The following is a 20020-nucleotide window of genomic DNA, read 5'->3' on the forward strand; positions in this document are numbered from 1 at the left end:
TTGACCTTCTTGTTAGGGATTAATGTAGCTGATTACTTAAGTTGAAGACAATGCTCATTTGCTATTGTGAAAATCCTAGAGCCCTTAAGAATTATACTAAATCTACTCTGCCTGTGCTCTAGACCAACAAAGCCTGGATGACAGCACATTTGTTTACAGCATGGTTTCTTTGAAGAAACCTTGCCATTGAGATCTACTGCTCAGGAAAAGAAAAAAAAAAAAAATGTTCCTTTCAAAATATTGCTGCTCATTGACAATGCACCTGGTCACCCAAGAGCTCTGATAGGTATGTGCGAGGAGGTGAATGTTGTTTTCATGCCTGCTAACAAATATCCATTTTGCAGCCCATGGATCAAGGAGTAATTTTGACTTTCTTATTTAAGAAATACATTTTGCAAGGCTATAGCTGCCGTGGAAAGTGATTCCTCTGATGGATCTGAGCAAGTATATCTAAAATATTCTGGATAGGATTCACCATTCTAAATGCTATTAAGAACATTTGTGATTTATGAAAGGAGGTCAAAATATCAACATTAACAGGAGTTTGGAAGAAGTTGATTCCAACCCTCATGGATGATTTTGAGGAGTACAAGACTTCAGTGGGGGGAGTAACTCCAAATGTGGTAGGAATAGCAAGAGAACTAGAATTAAAATGAGAGCCTGAATTGCTGCAATCTCATGATAAAACCTGAACAGATGAGGAGTTGTTTCCTATGCATGAACAACAAAAGTGGTTTCTTGAGATGGATTTTCAAGAAAATCCATCGTAAAGATGCTGTGAACATTGTTGAAATGACAACAAAAGATTTAGAATATCACATAAACATGGTTGATAAAGCAGCCGCAGAATTTGAGAGGATTGACTCCAATTTGGAAAGAAGTTATATTGTGGGTAAAATTCTATCAAACAGCATCACATGCTACAGAAAAATCTTTCATGAAAGGAAGAGTCATTCAATTTAGCGAACTTCATTGTTGCCTTATTTTTAGAAGTTGCCAAAGTCACCCCAGCCTTCAGCAACCACCAGCATTATCAGTTGGCAGCCATTAACATCTGGGTAAGACCCTCCACTGGGAAAAAGATTATGATTCACTGAAGGCTCAGGTGATTGTTAACATTTTTTAGTAATAAAGCATTTTTAATAAAGACATGTACATTTCTTTTGTTTTGTTTGTTTTTTGAGACAGAGTCTCACTCTGTCACCCATGCTGGAGTACAGTGGCACAATCTTGGCTCACTGCAACCTCTGCCTCCCAGGTTCAAGCAATTCTCTGTCTCAGTCTTCTGAGTAGCTGGGATTACAGACGCCCACCACCCCACCCAGCTAATTTTTGTATTTTTAGTAGAGATGGGGTTTCACCATCTTGGTCAGGCTGGTCTTGAACTCTTGACCTCGTGATCCACCCACCTTGGCCTCTCAAAGTGCTGGGATTACAGGCGTGAGCCACCGTGCCCAGCCATGTACATTGTTTTTTAGACATAATGTTATGTACACTTAATAGACTACAGTATAAACATAACTTTTATATACACTGTGAAACCAAAAAGTGTGTGTGACTCATTTTATTGCTCTATTTGCTTTATTGCAGTGGTCTGGAACCAAACCCACAATATCTCCTGTAGTATGCCTGTAGTTTATGTATTCTCTTTTTGATATATGTTTTGGTGGTTTTCCACCCTTTTCATTTTAAGTAGTTAACATCCTAAATGTAAATCTATGTCTACTTGTTATATTATTTCCTTAGGATAAATTCTAGTAAGTGTAATTGCTCACTTCAAGGTTTTAGATTCTATAAAGTTTTATTACATATTCCTAATCTCCATGCAGGACAATTATACAAACTTTCAGTGCCACCAAGTGATTCCTGAGAGTTGCCTTTTATTAATTTTATTCATTCAGCAGATATTTATGGAGCATTATGATATGCTAAGTTTTCTGCTGGGAGTTGAGGTTAGTGACAAACACAACAAATATGGTTGGTGTTCTTGCTGAGCTCACAGACTAGTTTTTGGGCTATCCACAGATGTTGTTTAAGAAATTGCCTGTTTTGTGACTTTACCCTTTTTGTTTGGAGTGTTCAGTTTGATTTACCAAAAGGTGAAATTCCAGGGTATTCAGCATCTCAAGCATAAGGCATATAAGAAATGATATGTCTTTGGGTAGAATGACTATTTTTTTCTAGACCAAATATAGAACAAATGGTGGAAAGACAATTGTGTATAGATGCAGATAAAAGAGCAAAGTGTCTGAAAATAGGTCAGTCCCAAGAAATCTGAAATGAATGATTTCTTCATCCAAGGAAAGGAGAGTGTGCCACTTCACAGAGAGGCTGAGGGCTTAGGCCATAGACTACATCATACCCCCAGTTATGCCCAGACGAGGTCTTCCAGTATTGCTGGGGTAATACATTGTCGAGTTAATACTGCACAAGTGGTCTGCCTCGTAGGCCACTGAGCCTTGGCTTAGTACTCCTACGTGGGCTCTAATTTCACTCAAATTAAACTCAGCATATTTCCCTGTAGAGAACACCTCAATACCATTTATCATTCTCAATCAGCAATTCCAACTTCGAAAAAGAGTACACAAATCAGTGCTGACGAGATAGCAAATAGCTTCAGCTGCTGGCTCCTTCCTCCCCAATTAAACCTGGAGGGATTGCATAATTGAGAGGAAACTGGGAGCTGAAGAAGTAATAATTAACTACGAGAACACCTGGAAAGGCCAAGGTTGTCTTAAAGGTGGTGGGGGCAAGAGAAAGCATGGCCACAGCTTGGACAGTAGCCAGAAACAGAAGTAGGAAGAGAGGTTCAGGCAAAGATTTTAACTTCTTCCTTCCCCTCTTTACCTCATTGTTTTGGGGTGATCATTCACCAACCCCCAGTGCACCAGACCAAGGCATCCATTGTGGTGTCAGGGGCTAAACAACTTGATGAAAGTGCGAGAATCGCCCGTGGGCATTCTTTTCTCGATCTTCTGCACCCCCAAATTCTCTGGGCTAATGGAAGATGGAGGACTTGAAGAAATCGTGTCTTTTCAGTGTTGCTTCATTCTAAAGATTTAAGGGCAAATTCCTGACAGGAATTTCTTGGAGAAGTGAACAGACAGACATTGATGGTCAAAAATTTGGTTGTGCTAAAGATTTTCTCCACCCTGGAGCTTACCCTTTTCCTTCTGAAAATTACTGAGGGGATAGTCCAGTGTGTATATGGGCCTTTCCTCATACACCTTGCGTAACAAGTTTGACCCCAGGAAAATGTGACTCACAGGGCAAAACAGCAAGATGCTCAATGCATACAACCAGTAGAAAACAGACCAAAAGCTGAACATAGAATATAAACATGAAGCAAGATTACTGGAACATATGGACCAAGAATTTAAAATAGACATAATTAGTATCCTTAAACAGATAAAGGAGAATGTTAGTAATATGAAGCAGGTACAAGAAGACATAATAAGAACTGGATGAATTCAGTTTTTTTCAGAAATCGAAATAGAGAAATAATAGGCACTCAAAGCCTAGGTACTTTTATCCAACACAGAATCGGAACCAACCACTTAATGGAAAAGTCAGCTAAAGCAAAGAATCATTCCATAAAATGACACAAATAGGTATTTAATTTTCACTTATAAATTATATATTCATTTTCCAATCTTTTAACAAAGACAGTGTTTTTTCTTTGAATATTACAGTTCTTAGTTGTCTTTCTTTCACAAAGTACACCACAAATATATCAACCAGAATTTCTAGTTTTTCTGTTGCTTTAGTTTTGAGATTAAAGACATTGGCAAATATAAGAATCCATCTGTATTTGGATGTATATTTTTGCAACATTTTACAATTGTCCTGCTCACTACTCATTTAGTAATATTTTCTAAGCAATTTAATTTTATCTAGTTTTTCTGCATATTTAACTTAGTTTTTTGAAAAACATAAACTTTCTTTCATATTCACATTTAATCTATACAAATTATGCGATTACAAATATCAATTTAAAGTAGACATAAACAAATTTTGGAACAAGCATGGTTCTTGTTAAGCATAAAATTCATGTGGTGGAAGCAGAAGTTACCTGGGCACACTGGAGCGCAACTTACTAACCATCAGCATTTAGTGTTTAGAGGACATTAGACAGCATGTTTTACAGAACAAATACAGGATTAATCTAGAGAGTGGAAGCTAAGAGCTTCTAGCACATATCTATAGTACAGTCTTTCTCCATATATATGTATACAATTTTTTGGAAATAAACTAATTTTTGAAAATCATCATAAATACACATATACAAGAGCACTTTCCCAGGGATCTTTGTAGGGTGACTTTGAAGGACCTAAATAGATTGGAACAAAAACAAAATTGACCCTAAACCACAGAAACAAGTCAGAGTTAAAGCTCTCTTTCAGAGCTGTTTTATGCATGCATGGTCTTTATATGAAATATAACTTTCTTCCTTGGAAACAAAGAGAAATACACTCTTACACTGTAATAATTTATAATTTTTGACATTTTGCCTATATTGTCAAGGGTGTGCAGTAGCTTCAATACAGAGGTTTTACAGAAGGCAGCTTTATAAATCTCATCAAAAGAAAACTCAAAAAAACTTAATCGGTGTAAAATAAGAATTTTCTGGAGTTTAATATAAACACTGACAATCTACAGTCACTGTATTTTAACTATCCATTACAAAGGAACAAGTCAAGCAAATATAATTTTCATCAGCTATTGATTTATTTATAACCATGCCTTTATAAAAATTATCTGATAGCCTATTCTCCAATTGAATGACATTATCCAAATGTCACATATTTTTTGTCTTTCATTTTCATTGATCTCTCTGATTTATAAAGCCTCTTTTACACTCTCCAATTTCTTATTATGTCCTGGAAGAATCAATATTCTACTCTAAGCTTCAAGCTTTCTGTTGCATGCCTTTCCGTAGCCCACTCTGCCATAGATCAGAAATTGAATTCAAAGTCATCTGCCTAATGACAACGATTTTTAACCATTTGTTGTAGCTTTTTATTTTCTTTGTTAGTTAAATCAAGCAAATTTATAACCACCTGTAGAAAAAAAATTAAGAGTTTTAATATCACTTTTTACATATAGTATAAAGTTGAGTGCTATGTCCACTTATTAAATCTTACTGCAATGCACAAGGAAAGCATCTGTGCCTCTTCACCTTCTAAATTGTGAAATATTTACTTTTATATCTTACCCAAAAGATGACCCAAAAGCAAAAGGAAAAGTTGAGCAATGAATTTGGTCAGGTTAAATAGTAAATCAGTTTAATTAGTCCTCTTATTCTTTTTCCTCATAAATTGGAGATGGGGGATACGTGGTAAAGAAATTTTTCTGAGAAGTTCTGACTACTGTTGTACCATTACAGTAGAATATATAAAACTACCAAATTCAGAAAGTTTTTCGAAGGAATATCAATATAACATACACTAACACAAATGAAAATGTTTATTGGGAATAACATAATATAAAACAAGTAAGCTCTTGAAATCTTCGAGCTGGTTATGAAACTGTTATTTCAGACAGGTGCAGCACTGGTGGTGACAAAGCCTGCTTGAATGAATACTGGTTTGATTCTAGTGTTTTGTGCTTGTCCTGATGATCTAACGCATTCCACTGTGACATGGCTGATTATGAAACATCACTGAATAATGTTCTCAATCCTGCGTATTTTAGTTTGCAATACTTTTATCAAGGGATTGGGTTGGCATGAAGAGATCAAACACATCTCAAGATATCTGAGACTTAATATTCTGTTTCCAGCGGTAGATGTTAATTTAGAAAGAGCACATGGTTCTCATAGTGGATGGAGTGGAGTTCCTCAGTCATGTCTTAAACAATTGTTACTCATCTGACTGGCAATGGCTAGGATTTTGGTATTCAATTCAGACACCTTAAAAAATCATAATTAGAAATCTTCCCTTTTTTCATGTGTTGCTATGGACTGCATGTTTGTATCCCCCATGTTGAAACTTAACCCCCAACTTAATGGTATTTGGAGTTGGGGCCTTTGGGAGGTAATTAGGTCATGACAGTGGAGCCCTCACTAGTGGGATTCATGCCATTATTAGAAGAGACGTGAGAGCTTGCTTGCTCATTCTCTCTGCTCTCCAGCATATGAAGATACAACCAAAGAGCCATCTGCAAACTAGGAAATGAGCTCTCAACACCAGATCTGTAGCCACCTTAATGTTGGACTACTCAGCCTCCAGAACTGTGATAAATGGGTGTTTATTGTTTAAGCCACCCAGTCTGTGGTATATTTATTATAGAAGCCAGAACTAAGACATGTATTATTCATACTCCCACCTAAGAGTTTAGCATAGGCTAATTACAAAGACAAAAAGATACACAAGTAATGTTTAACATCTAGAGTGAACATTTATGCAAACTATGGGCTTTGGCTGATAATGATGCTTCAACATAGATTCATTAACTGTAACAAATGCACAACTCTAATGAGGGATATTAATAATGAGAGAGGCTATACATGTGTTGGGGTAGGAGGTATATGGGGTATCTCTGCACCTTCCTCTCAATTTTGCTATGAACCTAAAATTGCTCTAAAAAATAAAATCTTAAGATAATACGCAAAAGATGAATAAGGAAGGAGGTCAGGAATAGCTAAATTTTAAAAGTTAAAGAAAAGGGACTGTTAACCTTTGAAAACTGTGATAATGTGTGAATTTTCCATATCAGCACCTAATATTAATATCAATGTTTTTCTTGGCTTATTCATTAAGGGATTTTTTTTAAAGACACAATTTTAATTTCTGCACAGAAAATATATTGTTTCAACTAGGCAATTTTCTTTAGTTAGTATTTATTGGCAAAACTACAGAGAAACTAATTGTGTTATTCTACAACTTTTATTTTTTCAAAAGACCGGTACCATTAGATTTACTGAGAAAATTTTTTTGCAGGACCCTTATTTGAATGTAACCAGCATTACATTCAAATAAGTGTTCTCCAAAAGAGTCCCCCAGCCTTTGCAGATATTCTAGACTCAGGACCTCATATGTCAGCCACAAACTACCAGCAGCAAAATATTTACTTTCACGACTAATAAGACTGTTGAATGAAAAGTGGCTGTTGCTGCCTAAACTGTGGAATTGCCTACTGCTGCAACTATTCTGATAAAAATCCTCTCTCTGCTGTTAGAGCCAAGCAATATAAAATAAAATGATACCCTATGTGACTTATTTTCTGTAAACCAAAGAAATAGGAGAAGCGGTTAAAAGTAATAGCCAAATTTTAGCTGAACATAAGGAAGGATTTCTAACAGTTATATAGGTCCAAAAATGCCATTCACTTCCTTAGGAAGTAGTGAGGTTTCTGACTTTGGCAATGTTCAGTTCCAGGTTGAGTAGCCCCTCAACAAGCATCTAGGAGCAATCAAGCATTTGGATGGATGTTTGGACTATATACATTACAAAGTAATTCTATTCTTGAAGTCTTATGGTTTAAACTCTGTGTGCATACGTGTACCTGTGTTTAAATTCATCAAAATGGATCGAAGGCCTATCTTATTTCATGACCAATATCTCTGAGTAGTATCATGATAAGTACTCTGTGAAGGTGCAAACATGAGAAGCTATTCTTAACGGTATATTAACTTAAATGCAACCTTACAAAATCCTGTAATGACTTTTACTTTAATAGCAAAAAAAATTTTTAAAGGAAAGAGTCAAAAGTGGAACACTTCCAGAAATACGAATACTGTTATCAGTATTTACTGGCTAAAGTAATTAAGTAATTTCAGAGAAAATGGCCTTCCCCTTAAGTTATAAGCTTGAGGGTTTCAAGGAAATCTCGCTACAGTGTTTGTTCAGTATTTATTCAATTTAATGAAGCTCAATTCCTTGTAGCTGTAACTACATTTATTTCCTATATTAACTTTACTTACTTAATGATGCCTATTCATCTTCCTAAAATGTGTTTTGTTGTGTTTTTATAGGCTGTGCTTTTGAAATTCTCATGTTTTTAAAAAGCAAGATTAAGTATAAAAGAAGACAAGTAAATACAAGAGATGGGAGAGGGCTGGGTAGCAAGCAGGAATGCATAGGGAACCCCAAAATTCTCAAACAAAGAAATATATGATAAAGAGCAGCTCTCTGAACACTTAAGTGGTACATCTCCTCTACTATAGGGACTGGATAGTCCTAAACAACTTGAAGAATCTGATGTTGGATTTGGAGCCCAGCCTGCCAAACTGGATGACATTTGTCTTACTCTAGGCATATACATAATCTATAGGTATAATTTATGTGCATATATAAAGCTATATATAATCATTATCATGTTACTGTAGGGCACAGAGCAAAACACAGAACTTCTCTGAAGAAGAAATTGGGTTGAAAAGAGGGTTATTTGGAAAGGGATTTGTCTTAAAACTTCAAATACATGGCAAGAGCTTTGGTTTTGCCTTTGTGGGGCAGGGAGAGAGAATGAGTGTAGGAGGGATTGGCTTGGATGGGTGAGTGGTGATAGATATTTGGGAGAGGATAAGTATCCCCTGCCTCAAGCCACACCCTGTTGCTTCCACTAATTGGGTACAAAGAAATTTACCTTTTAAGTTTTTTTTTTTAACCTGGGAAAAATATGGTCAGAGTCACTGATATCTTCCCTGCCAACCCCTGACTTGTTCCGATGATCAAACAAGATGTATGTATGAAAATATGCCTTGCAAACTTGAAAGTGTTACAAATATTCAAACATCTTGCCACTTGAGAGCCTGAATCTTATACAATGGGGAGGCTGCCTAATCTGGCAGAAATGGTGTGAACCTTGGACAAAACTCAGGACAACTGACCTCTTCCCTTTACTGTGTAATTAATGCAAATGCATTAATGCCTTTGAATGTAGTTTTCCCAATGGTAAAGTGGGAATATTATTACCAGTTCCTGGGTTTTGTTGACTTTATAACATGAAGGTTTTTAAAAATTGTTAAAGTATGTAAAACCTTTTAATACATTTCTTAGTACAATTTAGGTCCTAAAAAATAGAAATTTCATTAGTATTGTTACTATTTTAGAAGCAGAAATATTGATATTACTATAATGCTTTAGATGTAGAAGGATCTCCAAAGATTGCACTTTACCTATATGTAACTGTAAATCTTCAACTTTAGAGAGGAAGCCTCATTTGGGAACCGTGACCTTCATAGGCAAAAAAATCTTCAGAATCCTTATGTTCTGATGGTAAAGGTCTTTATTATAATTCATCTCCTATGCCACCTCTATAGCCCATGGGAATTATTGGTTTCACCTCAAACACATTTCCTGAGTACTTGGAACTGAGTGAAAATTAAAATCCGAGGAGTAGCTCTCTTCTCCTTCCATTCAATAGACAGCCACATCTTCTCATGCAGCCCCAGCCACATCCCTGAGACACCACAGTGAAGGTGAAGGCCGGAGTAAATGGATTTGGCTGTATTGGGCACCTGGTCACCAGTGCTGCTTTTAATTCTAGCAAAGTGGATATTGCCGCCATCAACAACCCCCCTCATTGACCTCAACTACATGGGCTACATGTTTCAGTATGATTCCACCTATGGCAAGTTCCACAGTACCATCAAGGCTGAGAACAGAAAGCTTGTCGTCACTGGAAATCCCATAAACATCTTCCAGGAGCGAGATCCTACCCCAATCAAATGGGGGCGATGCTAGCACTGATTATGTTGTGGAGTTCACCAGTATATTAACTACCATGGAGAAGGCTGGGGCTCACTTAGACAAGGGAGTCAAAAAAGTTATCATCTCTGCCCCCTCCTCTGATGCCCCCATGTTCATGATGGACGTAAATCATGAGAAGTGCAAAAACAACTTCACAGTCATCAGCAATGCTTTCTGTGCCACCAACTGCTTAGCCTCCCAGTCAAGGCCATCCATGACAATTTTAGCATCACAGAAGGACTCATGACCATGTCCATGCCATCAATGCCACCTGGAAGACCGTAGGTGGCCCCTCTGGGAGACCATGGTGTGATGACTGCAGGACTCTCCAGAACATCATCCCTGCATATCCTGGCACTGCCAAGGCATGGGCAAGGTCATCCCTGAGCTGAACCAGGAAGCTCGTTGGCATATCCCTCCCATGTTCCCACTGCCAACATCAGTCACAGACCTGACCTGCCATCTGGAGAGACCTGCCAAATATGATGACATCAGAAAGGTGATGAAGCAGGCTTTGGAGGGCCCCCTCAAGGGCATCCTGAGCATCCTGAGCACCAGGTTGTCTCCTCTGACTTTAATGGTGGCATTCATTCCTCCACTTTTGATGCCGGGACTGGCATTGCTCTCAATGACCACTTTGTCAAGCTCATTTCCTGATATGACCATGAATTTGCTTACAGCAACAGGGTGGTAGGCCTTATAGTCCACATGGCCTCCTAGACCACCAGCCCCAGTGAGAACATGAGAGTTAAAGAGAGGCCCTCAGCTGCTGTGCAGTCCCTGCCCCACTTAGTATCCCCAACCACACTGAGAATCTCCCCTTCTAGACATAGTTTCCATGCCACTGTGAATGGGTGAAGAATGAGAGGAGCCTAGAAAGCCCCACTTTGACCTGCACCATCAATAGAGTCCCCATACTCAGCGAAAATATTAATTAAATGAAATCCTAGGAGCAAAAGTTTATCATTTCAATAGCATTTATTGTAAAGTTTATTTGCAAATTCCCCAACGCAGGAATAAAAATTATTCACCTATATACCAGCTTTGTTCAAAATAACTATAGACATACTTAATAGTATATAAAAATGAAGTCTGAGCTATTCTGTATAGAAAGGTCCCAGTTAGGAATAAAGACAAATTTTATAAGTAAAATGAAAATACAAGCCAAGATTAATTCTGAGATACAATTCTAAAGAAAATAACCATTTCATTTAATTTTCATTGCAGTTTTGAGATTCTTTAACATCTCAGTTACAATGAATTTCAGTGCATTTCATGGACAAGTAGATGAAAGTCAGTAGGTTGTGTCGAGCCTCATAAAAGCTACGTTGAGGAATTCATGTGAATTTAATTAGTATTAGCTAGGTATATTGAACTGCTGTAATATTTCTCTATGAATCATAATGATATGGTAAAATTACATTTTTTGTGTGGATAGAAGAAAAAGGTCAATGAGAATTAGTGATAAACGTATTTTATAAAATAGATACGACTTTTTCTTTTACTTTCTAGTAAATACAGTAACTGACTAAAAAGCATAGTATCCAATAAGTCTTCAGAGAACATGGTTTGCTAACTAGATTGTGTCACTTAATTAACATATGAATGATTACCATGAACTTTCAGAGTTTTTAAACACAGATTGTCCTCTTAGGCAGTTTAAACATTTCCCCAGTCTTGTTTGCACTATTAACTTGCTTCCCCCCTGCCCCTTGAAAAAAAGCCCTGCTAAGCAAAGATTAGTTTTAACTTGGGTCCTCTCCAAATGCTCACAAACTGTGAAGTAATGGAAACAAGATAAATGTTTACTGTACTGGATAAATAAAAAGTTGAGTCAAGTTATTTTTTACTGACCCTGAGTGGGGAGGAAGTAGATTTGAAGTTATTTGTATTGAACACTGAATTGACTAGTTTGAAATGTGTTGTTATTGTGATGATTATTATTGGCTTTGGGGTGGAAGAATTTTTTCATTTTTTAAAATTTTATCCAAAATTGACCAATAAGTTTATTCCCTCAGTGATCGCCTACTCCTTCGGGCCAGACTCAGGCAATAAAGTCCTAATGGTCAAATTGGTTCTGTCAGCTGGCCTTGCTGTATAGATTCTCCCTTTGAAACATGTCTTCAGGAGATTTTGGCATATGAAACAAAATTGAATTTGCCCACAAATTCTCATTAAATGCCCCAAGAAGGAAATTATTATGAAGCCCGTTCATTCAAAGAAATGTTGTTATATGATATAAATACACAAAGGAGTGCTAATCAGGACTGTCGCATTGCTATGAAAGAAGCCTTTTTTAAAATGCCAACAACCATCTACAATTTAAAATAAGTTATTCTATCATATTGTCAAAGGTTTTTAAAAACTGATAAAAAATACTTTGGCAAGAGTATGGGGAAAAGGGCACCCTCTCCACCAATTTGTAGAGATGCAAATTGGTTCATTCTTTCTGAAAGGCAGATTTTTAGTATGCTTAAAAAGAAAAATTAACGTATACCCTTCGTCAGAGAACAACTCATGTCAGGAATTTTATCTAAGACATTTTATATAACTTTCACTCTATGGGCATCTGCATAATTAAAATTATCCTCATTATAACTAAAATTATGCAGATGTCCATAAAGTGAGTGAAAGTTACATGGATATGTACATGTTAATACTCAGCTAGATTTATCCTTATTATTTAACAATAGATCTCAGATATCTTTCTATACTAGTTCATATAGAACTCCCTAAAATACAGGCTGTTATATGAATGTATTATACTATAATTTATTTAACTATATCTTATATTATGGATATTGGTTTCCAGGTTTTTATACTACAAACAATTCTTATAAAATTTCTTGATTGAAAACGTATGTACAAAATTACTGATGACTTATTGAATAATTCATAAGTAGGTTTTGTTTTCTCCTTTAAATTGATTATTTTCTCTCATTTGAGTATAAGGAGTGAGCTAGAATCCATCTTTGGTTTCTGGTTATTTTTACCCAAAGTAGTCAACTTTTACTGTAAATCTTTCCAAACAATCTATCTTTTTTCCCAACTATATTATAAAACTCCTATTTTGTTCTAAATTGATATACATTTTTATTGTGGTACAATAAAATTCAAATCTTATTGCATTTATATTTTATAAATACCATAAATTGTGGTATTTATGGTATTTTTGATATTTTATAAATTTATGGTATTTATGGTATCTTATATATACCATAATATTACAAATACCATAAAATAAAATACCATAAAATGGTTGGGAGGTAGGAAGGACTGACAAAAATTGGTTTTCACCTGGAAAAATATACATACAAGAAGAGCTAGCTAGGAAAGACTGCAGATGTCAGGACAGCTCTCTTTCAGAAAGCAACTAGAAAAGCTGTGTCATACACAGAAAAGCAGGTGTCTGCTATGAGCAGCCATGACATCCAGGACTTGAAGGACCAAGGTGCTAAATAAAAACAGGTTAAACTAAGCTATGTTGAAGGCAGGAAATAATAAAGAGAGAAATTAATAAAATGGGAAGAGAGGGGACCATACAGAAAAATCGACAAAGCCGAAGTTGCTTCTTGCAAACACTCACAAAATGAATAACTTACCTTACAAGATTCATCCAGAATAAAAAAAAGTAACACAATTTCCTAATAACATGGGGAAAGATATAACTACAGAAACAAATATTGAGGATATTAAAAACAATTGTATGCCAATAAATACGAAAATGTAGATGGAATAACAAATTCTTTGAAAAATGTAACTTTCTAAAACTGATCCAAAAGTAAATAGAATATTTGACTAAACCCATATTTATTAAAATATTTGTATCTGTAATTAAAAATCTTCCTACAAAGAAAACTCCAAGCCCAGAATTTTTCTAAACATTTAAGGAAGAGAACAGGAACCTGTTTTGTGATACCTAAGTAACTTTAACAATACAACCTGATAAAACTGTATAAAATATACGACACAAAAATCCTAAGCACAATCTTAGCAAATTAAATCCAGTGGTATATAAAAAAGGTTAATATATAATGACCAAGTAAGATTTATTGCAGGAATGCAAGATTGCTTTAGCATTTGAAAATCAATTAATGTAATTAACAGCATTTTAAAAGTGAAAAAACAAATACTATATGATCATCTTAATAGGTAAAGGAAAAACATTTTATGAAAACCAACACCTTTTTAGGGTCTATTTCTGATAGACTAAGAACAAAAGGGAACTTCTTTAGCCTGTTTAGAATTTCTATAAATTTGATACGAAATATTGAAAATGTTCATTTTGAGACTGGGAAAAAGACAAAGATGCCCATATCTCACTTGTATTTTGCACTGTGCTGGAGGTCCTAACAAGTGTAATGAAACAAACAAAAAGATGCAAAATGTATGATGACTGGAAAGGAAAAAAACCTATCCTTATTTGAAAGCAACATGACTATGGAAATCAAAAAGAAACTACCAATAAACTATGAGAATTATTAACTACATTTAATAAGGCCCTGAATACTAGGTCAATTTTAAAAATCAATTGTATATGTGAATCTAGCAATGAACATTAGAAAAGGAACTTTGAAAAAGGTACTATTTACAATAATAACAAGAAACATCAAATATCTAGGAATAAATCTAAACAAAGATGTGAAAAATCCTTATACGAAAATTTAAGAAAGCCAAAATAATTATAAAGATATATGATGTTCATGGATCCAAAGCTTCAATATTAAAAAGAAGTACATTTTATCTGAATTTATCTATAAATTAATACAATTCCAACTAAAATGCCAATAGGTAAGTTTTGCGGAAATTGAAAAGTTGATTCCTAAGTTCAAGTGACAATATCAAGAGGCAAAAGTGTCATTTCAGAAAACATCAGTAAAATGTGTTGGCAAGATGTAAAGCTACTAGAATTGCCGATTGGAGTGCAAATTGATACCACCACTTTGGGAAACTGCATGGCACTATGTCCCAACAATTCTGCAGAAAGGCAAACGTGTATTTTTAGCAGCAAAATTTATCATAGCCCCAAACTAGAAAATACCCAAGTGTCTATTAGTAGTAGTATGAATAAGTACATTGTGATACATTAATATTAAATGAACTAAATACAACATGAAGAATCTCACAAACATATTGCTGAGTCAAAGATGACAAATGCAAGGGTATGTATTATCCAATTCCATTCATATAAAATTGAAAAACAAGAAAAGCTAATTTGTGGCGGTAGAGGTGCTAATAGTAGTTAAATCGTGGAAAGAGATATTGTGAGAGAGAAGAGTGATTCTGGGATGCTGGTAATATTTTTTAATCTTAAATTATAAACATATGATGTATGCATTTTCCTGGGTGATTAAACATCAAGAAACACATTTCTTTTTTTCTTTCCTTCTCTCTTTCTTTCATTCTTTCTTATTTATTTTTTTGAGACAGAGTCTCACTCTGTTGCCCAGGCTGGAGTGCAGTGGTGTGATCTCGGCTCACTGCAGCACCCACCTCCCGGGTTCAAGTTGTTCTCCTGACTCAACCTCCAGAGTAGCTGGAACCACAGGCACACAGCACCATCCCTGACTAATTTTTGTATTTTTAGTAGAGATGGTGTTTCAGCATGTTGGCCAGGCTGCAACATTTCTTTAAACATGCAAAAATAACCAGGAAAATTCTGAATAATGTGGGGTGTGAGAACAGTTTAGACTATGAAATATTATCATGTATTATGGATCCACATTAATTTAAAAGAGTGCAGTATTGACAGCAGAATAGATAACAACAGGAACAAAGAGCAGGTTCAAAAATGGACCTCAATGCAAAACAAAACTTTTGTACTATGTGTATGTACACAGTTACTTGTAATGCTGGGAAGTTTTAGATATCAATAAGTTGAGTGAGTAAATCAAGTTAAAATCCTAGTTATTCAAAGGAAGCAAATCACTAGAACAAATATTTAAAATTATAGGCCTCCATGTAAAATGTTGAGCAAAGATTCCCATCACATCTCAATAACAAATAGAAAAAAATCAAAACAAAATGACTTTTCCTATATACTTCTTTCTTTAAGATGATGCATAGATTTAAATTGGATGGTGGAGGTGAGGGGGGACAAAGGTAACAGACTTTCTTATTATCTGAAAAGAGACAAAAATTTGACCCCACGCCCTTTTGTTTATAATCTGTCTGGAGTGAAAAAGTGTTTTGTTTTGTTCATTTAACTAAAACAGGATTGTAAAAGAGTGATGATAGAACCGCACTTCAAATCAAAAAGTGATTTTATGATCTCTTCAATGCAAAAATCCAAGGGTAAATTTTGTTTTGGGAGAGATGGAATACAGAAGATTAAACACTGTTATCAGGAACTGGCTTCTCTTTCAAGCAGTCATTTCCTCTGTAATTCCAAGATGGCTGCCAGCAGCTTCCTGGCAAGCATCTTTCTGATATCTCACCCTGTGAAAAGGTGGGGGCCTTTGTCTCAGCATTCCCTGCATTAAATTTGTTGAATTAAAGTGGAATTTTTGGGGGCCCAAACATGTCACACTCATTTCTGAGTCAAACATGCTGCCTAAAGAAATGCACCAATTTGAGTGGTTTAGTCCTAAATTATATGCTCCATATTTGAGCTAGGGAGGCATGAACACATGGGCTGAGAGTAGGGAATGAAGTGGGCTCCCCAGGCGGAAATTGGGGTAAGGCCATTAAAGAGAGACTGAATAGAGTCCAGGTGGCAAAGTGTTCACTCTAGGGTAAAATACAGTTGGGATGGGGACAAAAGAAAGAGAGGCGCTACAAATTTAACCTTGATATTTGTTTATTGATATTAAAAAACTAAATACTAAGGACAGAATGTTTTTGTTCTCTAAAAATTCATATGTTGAAGCTCTAATCCCCATTGTGATGATATTTGGAGGTGAGGCCCTTGTGGGGGAGTTAGATGATGATAATAGAACCCTTAGAAATTGAATTAGTGCCCTTATTAGAAGAAACACAAAAGTGATGATCTCTCTCTCCTCGGTGTGAGGACATAGCAAGTAGATGGCCTTTTACAAACCAGGAAGAGGACTCGTATCAGCACCAAATCAGCTGGCACCTTGATTTTGGATTTCCCAGCCTCCAGAATTGTGAGAAATAAATTTCTGTTGTTTAAGCCATTCAATTTATGGTATTTCATTTCACCAGCCTGAGGAAATTAAGACAATAGCCAAATCTCACTTTTTGAAAAAGTAAAGATATAATGAGGCAGAGAAATATTCCCTATCTCCTACATTTTTCCTGATGTTTTCAAATTTTCTGTGGTTATTTTGGTGACAGAGTTTGTTTCCATGAGCCAGCCTGGAATGTAAAGCAAGCACTCAGGATAATTGATGATGGCTGCCCCTGCAGAAAAATCTGTCTTGTACCAAAAGGCCGGTTTTTTTTTTTTTTAATCCTTTTTTCTATTACTGGTTTTAAATAATGTTTCTGACAAGATTCTACTTTTCTTTCTGTCAACTGTCAGTGAACAGTATTGGGCATTATTTGTGGGGCTGTAAATACATTACACGAAAAACTAATGAGTCCTTAAAAAGTCAAGAGAAATGCCTCCAGAGATATTTACCTAACATGGTGATTTATGTAGGTCCAGGAATGAAGTCTCAGAAACTTCCAAATGAGAAGTCTGGAACATAAAATAAAGTCTTTTCCAAATCTGTCTTTGTTGTAGCCCCTGGACACATTTCCATTTTACTTTTAATCTGAAAGTTGGAGAATGTTTTTCATGTTCAACTTAAATTGTTTAGTTAATGGTCTAAGAATAACTCTTGGGAACATCCCTCATCATAGCATGTTATTACTCTGTTCTTCTGACTGAATTTGATGTATCTATTGTGTTCTTGCTGCAAAAACCGATCCCTGGGATTAATCATTTTCTTTTTAGCAGCTAGAAATTGTAGACATTTAATGGATATACCTACATCAGTCAATTTAATGAGTCTCATTGTCTAGGGTTTGAAATATACTGATCACTCTAATGTTAAAATGTAACTGACATTCATCCTTATTTCAGGTTTCTAAGTTTTCCAACTTTGTCCCTCCTGCCTGCCTGAGAAGGGTAATTTAGTTTAAGCTTAAAAACAAAAAGTTGTTCAGTGCCTGGGAAGTCAAGTGGATCTACTGGGTAACATTCACAGAGAGTAAACAATCTTTGTGTCATTTACTACAGTACACCTTCAGCAAATCACTTAGCTTCAGTTTCTTTAACAGGGACTATTTTGTCACCTTAGTATGAATTGTCCCATGGAAGGATCGCTGGTTAATATTATCCGGGGGTATCTCTGGCAGCCTTACAGTTGGAAAGAATGGGATGCTGATGTGGCTGTGGCATCTGTCGCTGGGTCATGAGCCAGGGCCTCCATCCTCCTTCAGAGGCTAAGCACAAGGCCAAAGGGGTGGACTTCCAGATAAAGGAGACCCAGCCAGTTGTCAAATACAGTTATAAGAAAGTAAGTGCACTCAAACCTGAGTTATAATTAATGGTTTTTTGTTTATGTTTTGTTTCAGTTGTTTGAATTTATGAACTTTTTGGCAGAGAACGTCATCTTCTGTTACATGGGCCTGGCACTGTTCACATTCCAGAATCATATCTTTAATGCTTTTTTTATACTTGGAGCCTTTGTATCCTTTGAAATACAGAACATGGGGTGATTAGAGAAAACAACAAATGACTTACTTTTACTGATTATTCTGTTAAATCGTTAAAGCAGTTTCCTAAATTCCACTGCAAGGTTCAGACACAAGGCAGATATATGATTTCTAGTTAGGGGAGAAAAGCATCCTAAGAAATTAGGACCTCCATTAAATAATTATGGTTCAGGATAAGATCTTTGGAAAGAACTATGGAAATAAAGGGGGAAATTAAAGGAAAAGATATTTTTCAAGTCAAAATATGTTTAACTATAATTACGAATCACTTACATAAAAATTATGTAAGTGTATTCTTTATAGAGAAACAGACTTAATCTGCATTAGAGTATATCAGGAAGCATCCAGGATTATTCAGCTTTGGAAATGTTTTCATTGCAAGATGATGAAATCTCTTTTCCAATGAGGACTTCAAAAATAGGACAGATGATCAAATGAAATGAGCATGATGCATGTGCTTTCAACATCATAAGCATTGTTCAAATGTAGGTTCATTTGAATAAGATGGCACCCTTCCTTTCCTATGAAGACAGATAAAATCTAGACCTCACTTTTAATGCAGGAGTTTTTCCTAGCTCTAGGCCTGGGACAGGAGGTATTTCCAGTGGGAATGGATATCTATCCAAAAGGATGTTGAGCCATTAGGAATGTCCCCAAAGACAGTTAGCAACTGTTGTCCTTCTTCCCACTTGGAAGATGGGCTGAGGCCACCTTGGATCACAGATAATCCTAACAGCCAGGAGAGGCAATTCCTCTCTATAAACTGTGTTCCAATTACACATCTGCATTTGCTTCTTAGTCTCTTTTCATTGAGCATTCAGCTGAACCCAGGTTTCATCCCAAACCTGGATTTTAAAAGGAAGTTACCTCTTCCCAAATAACTCCGTCCCATTGAGGACAAACTAGAATAGCCCATCGGGGAAGGAGTCAAAGACAACAAAAAGGGAAAGGTGAAGAGCACCAATATTTTCAAAGACTTTTACTTATAAAACTTTGATTTTAGTAAATTGCCACATAAAGCAACAGTTAGTTGTATTAGGTAATTAGACAGGTAATTCCTCTCAAAATTAATTCACCAAAAGAAAAAGGTATGCAAAGCTTGCTAGATATAGGGAATATAAACTGATAAGAAGGAAGATGGTAAACATGAACAGAAGCACATTTATCCTTTCTAAAGTGCCATTTGGGAAGATAATGCTACAGCATCTGAATGGTCTCTGCCTCACATTTTACAGCAGAATTGAGGATAGTCAGTCATCAGCAATATAAATGTGATTAGAAAATTTACAGTGATTGAAATGGTATTGGGCTAACAAATTTAAAGCCAGTATCAAAGAAAGACAGAATTCTCTATTATTTCTGGGAATAACGACATTGAAATATAAATTTTGAAAGCAAGCTGGACAAATGTGAATTGACATGTTTATTTCTGGTTTTTGGGTCATAATGTAGAGAAGCTTAAGGATATAATATTTAAGCTCAAGGATTCAAACCATCATTGCAGCAACATTTTCCTCAATGGTTCCCTGTGCTTATCTACAGCTAGCAATTTTTGTTGCCAGAGCCTGCAACATATATCCCCTCTCCTTCCTCCTGAATCTAGGCCGAAAACAGAAGATCCCCTGGAACTTTCAGCACATGATGATGTTTTCAGGTATGTG

The 20020-nt window shown here is 35.8% G+C and overlaps 1 protein-coding gene across 1 annotated transcript in view; it reads left to right on the plus strand.

Annotated features, from left to right (window-relative positions):
- SLC9A9 (solute carrier family 9 member A9) overlaps positions 1–20020 on the plus strand; it is a 608786-nt gene that overhangs the window by 347579 nt on the left and 241187 nt on the right. Inside the window, exons 10-11 of the mRNA XM_033212402.1 lie at positions 18219–18332; positions 19902–20013. Of these exons, the coding sequence (XP_033068293.1) occupies positions 18219–18332; positions 19902–20013 (226 nt within the window). The remainder of the gene's footprint in view (positions 1–18218; positions 18333–19901; positions 20014–20020) is intronic.

This window comes from Trachypithecus francoisi, unplaced genomic scaffold, assembly GCF_009764315.1.
Source record: "Trachypithecus francoisi isolate TF-2019V2 unplaced genomic scaffold, Tfra_2.0 Lachesis_group0, whole genome shotgun sequence".
In the NCBI taxonomy this organism is placed as follows: Eukaryota; Metazoa; Chordata; class Mammalia; order Primates; family Cercopithecidae; genus Trachypithecus; species Trachypithecus francoisi.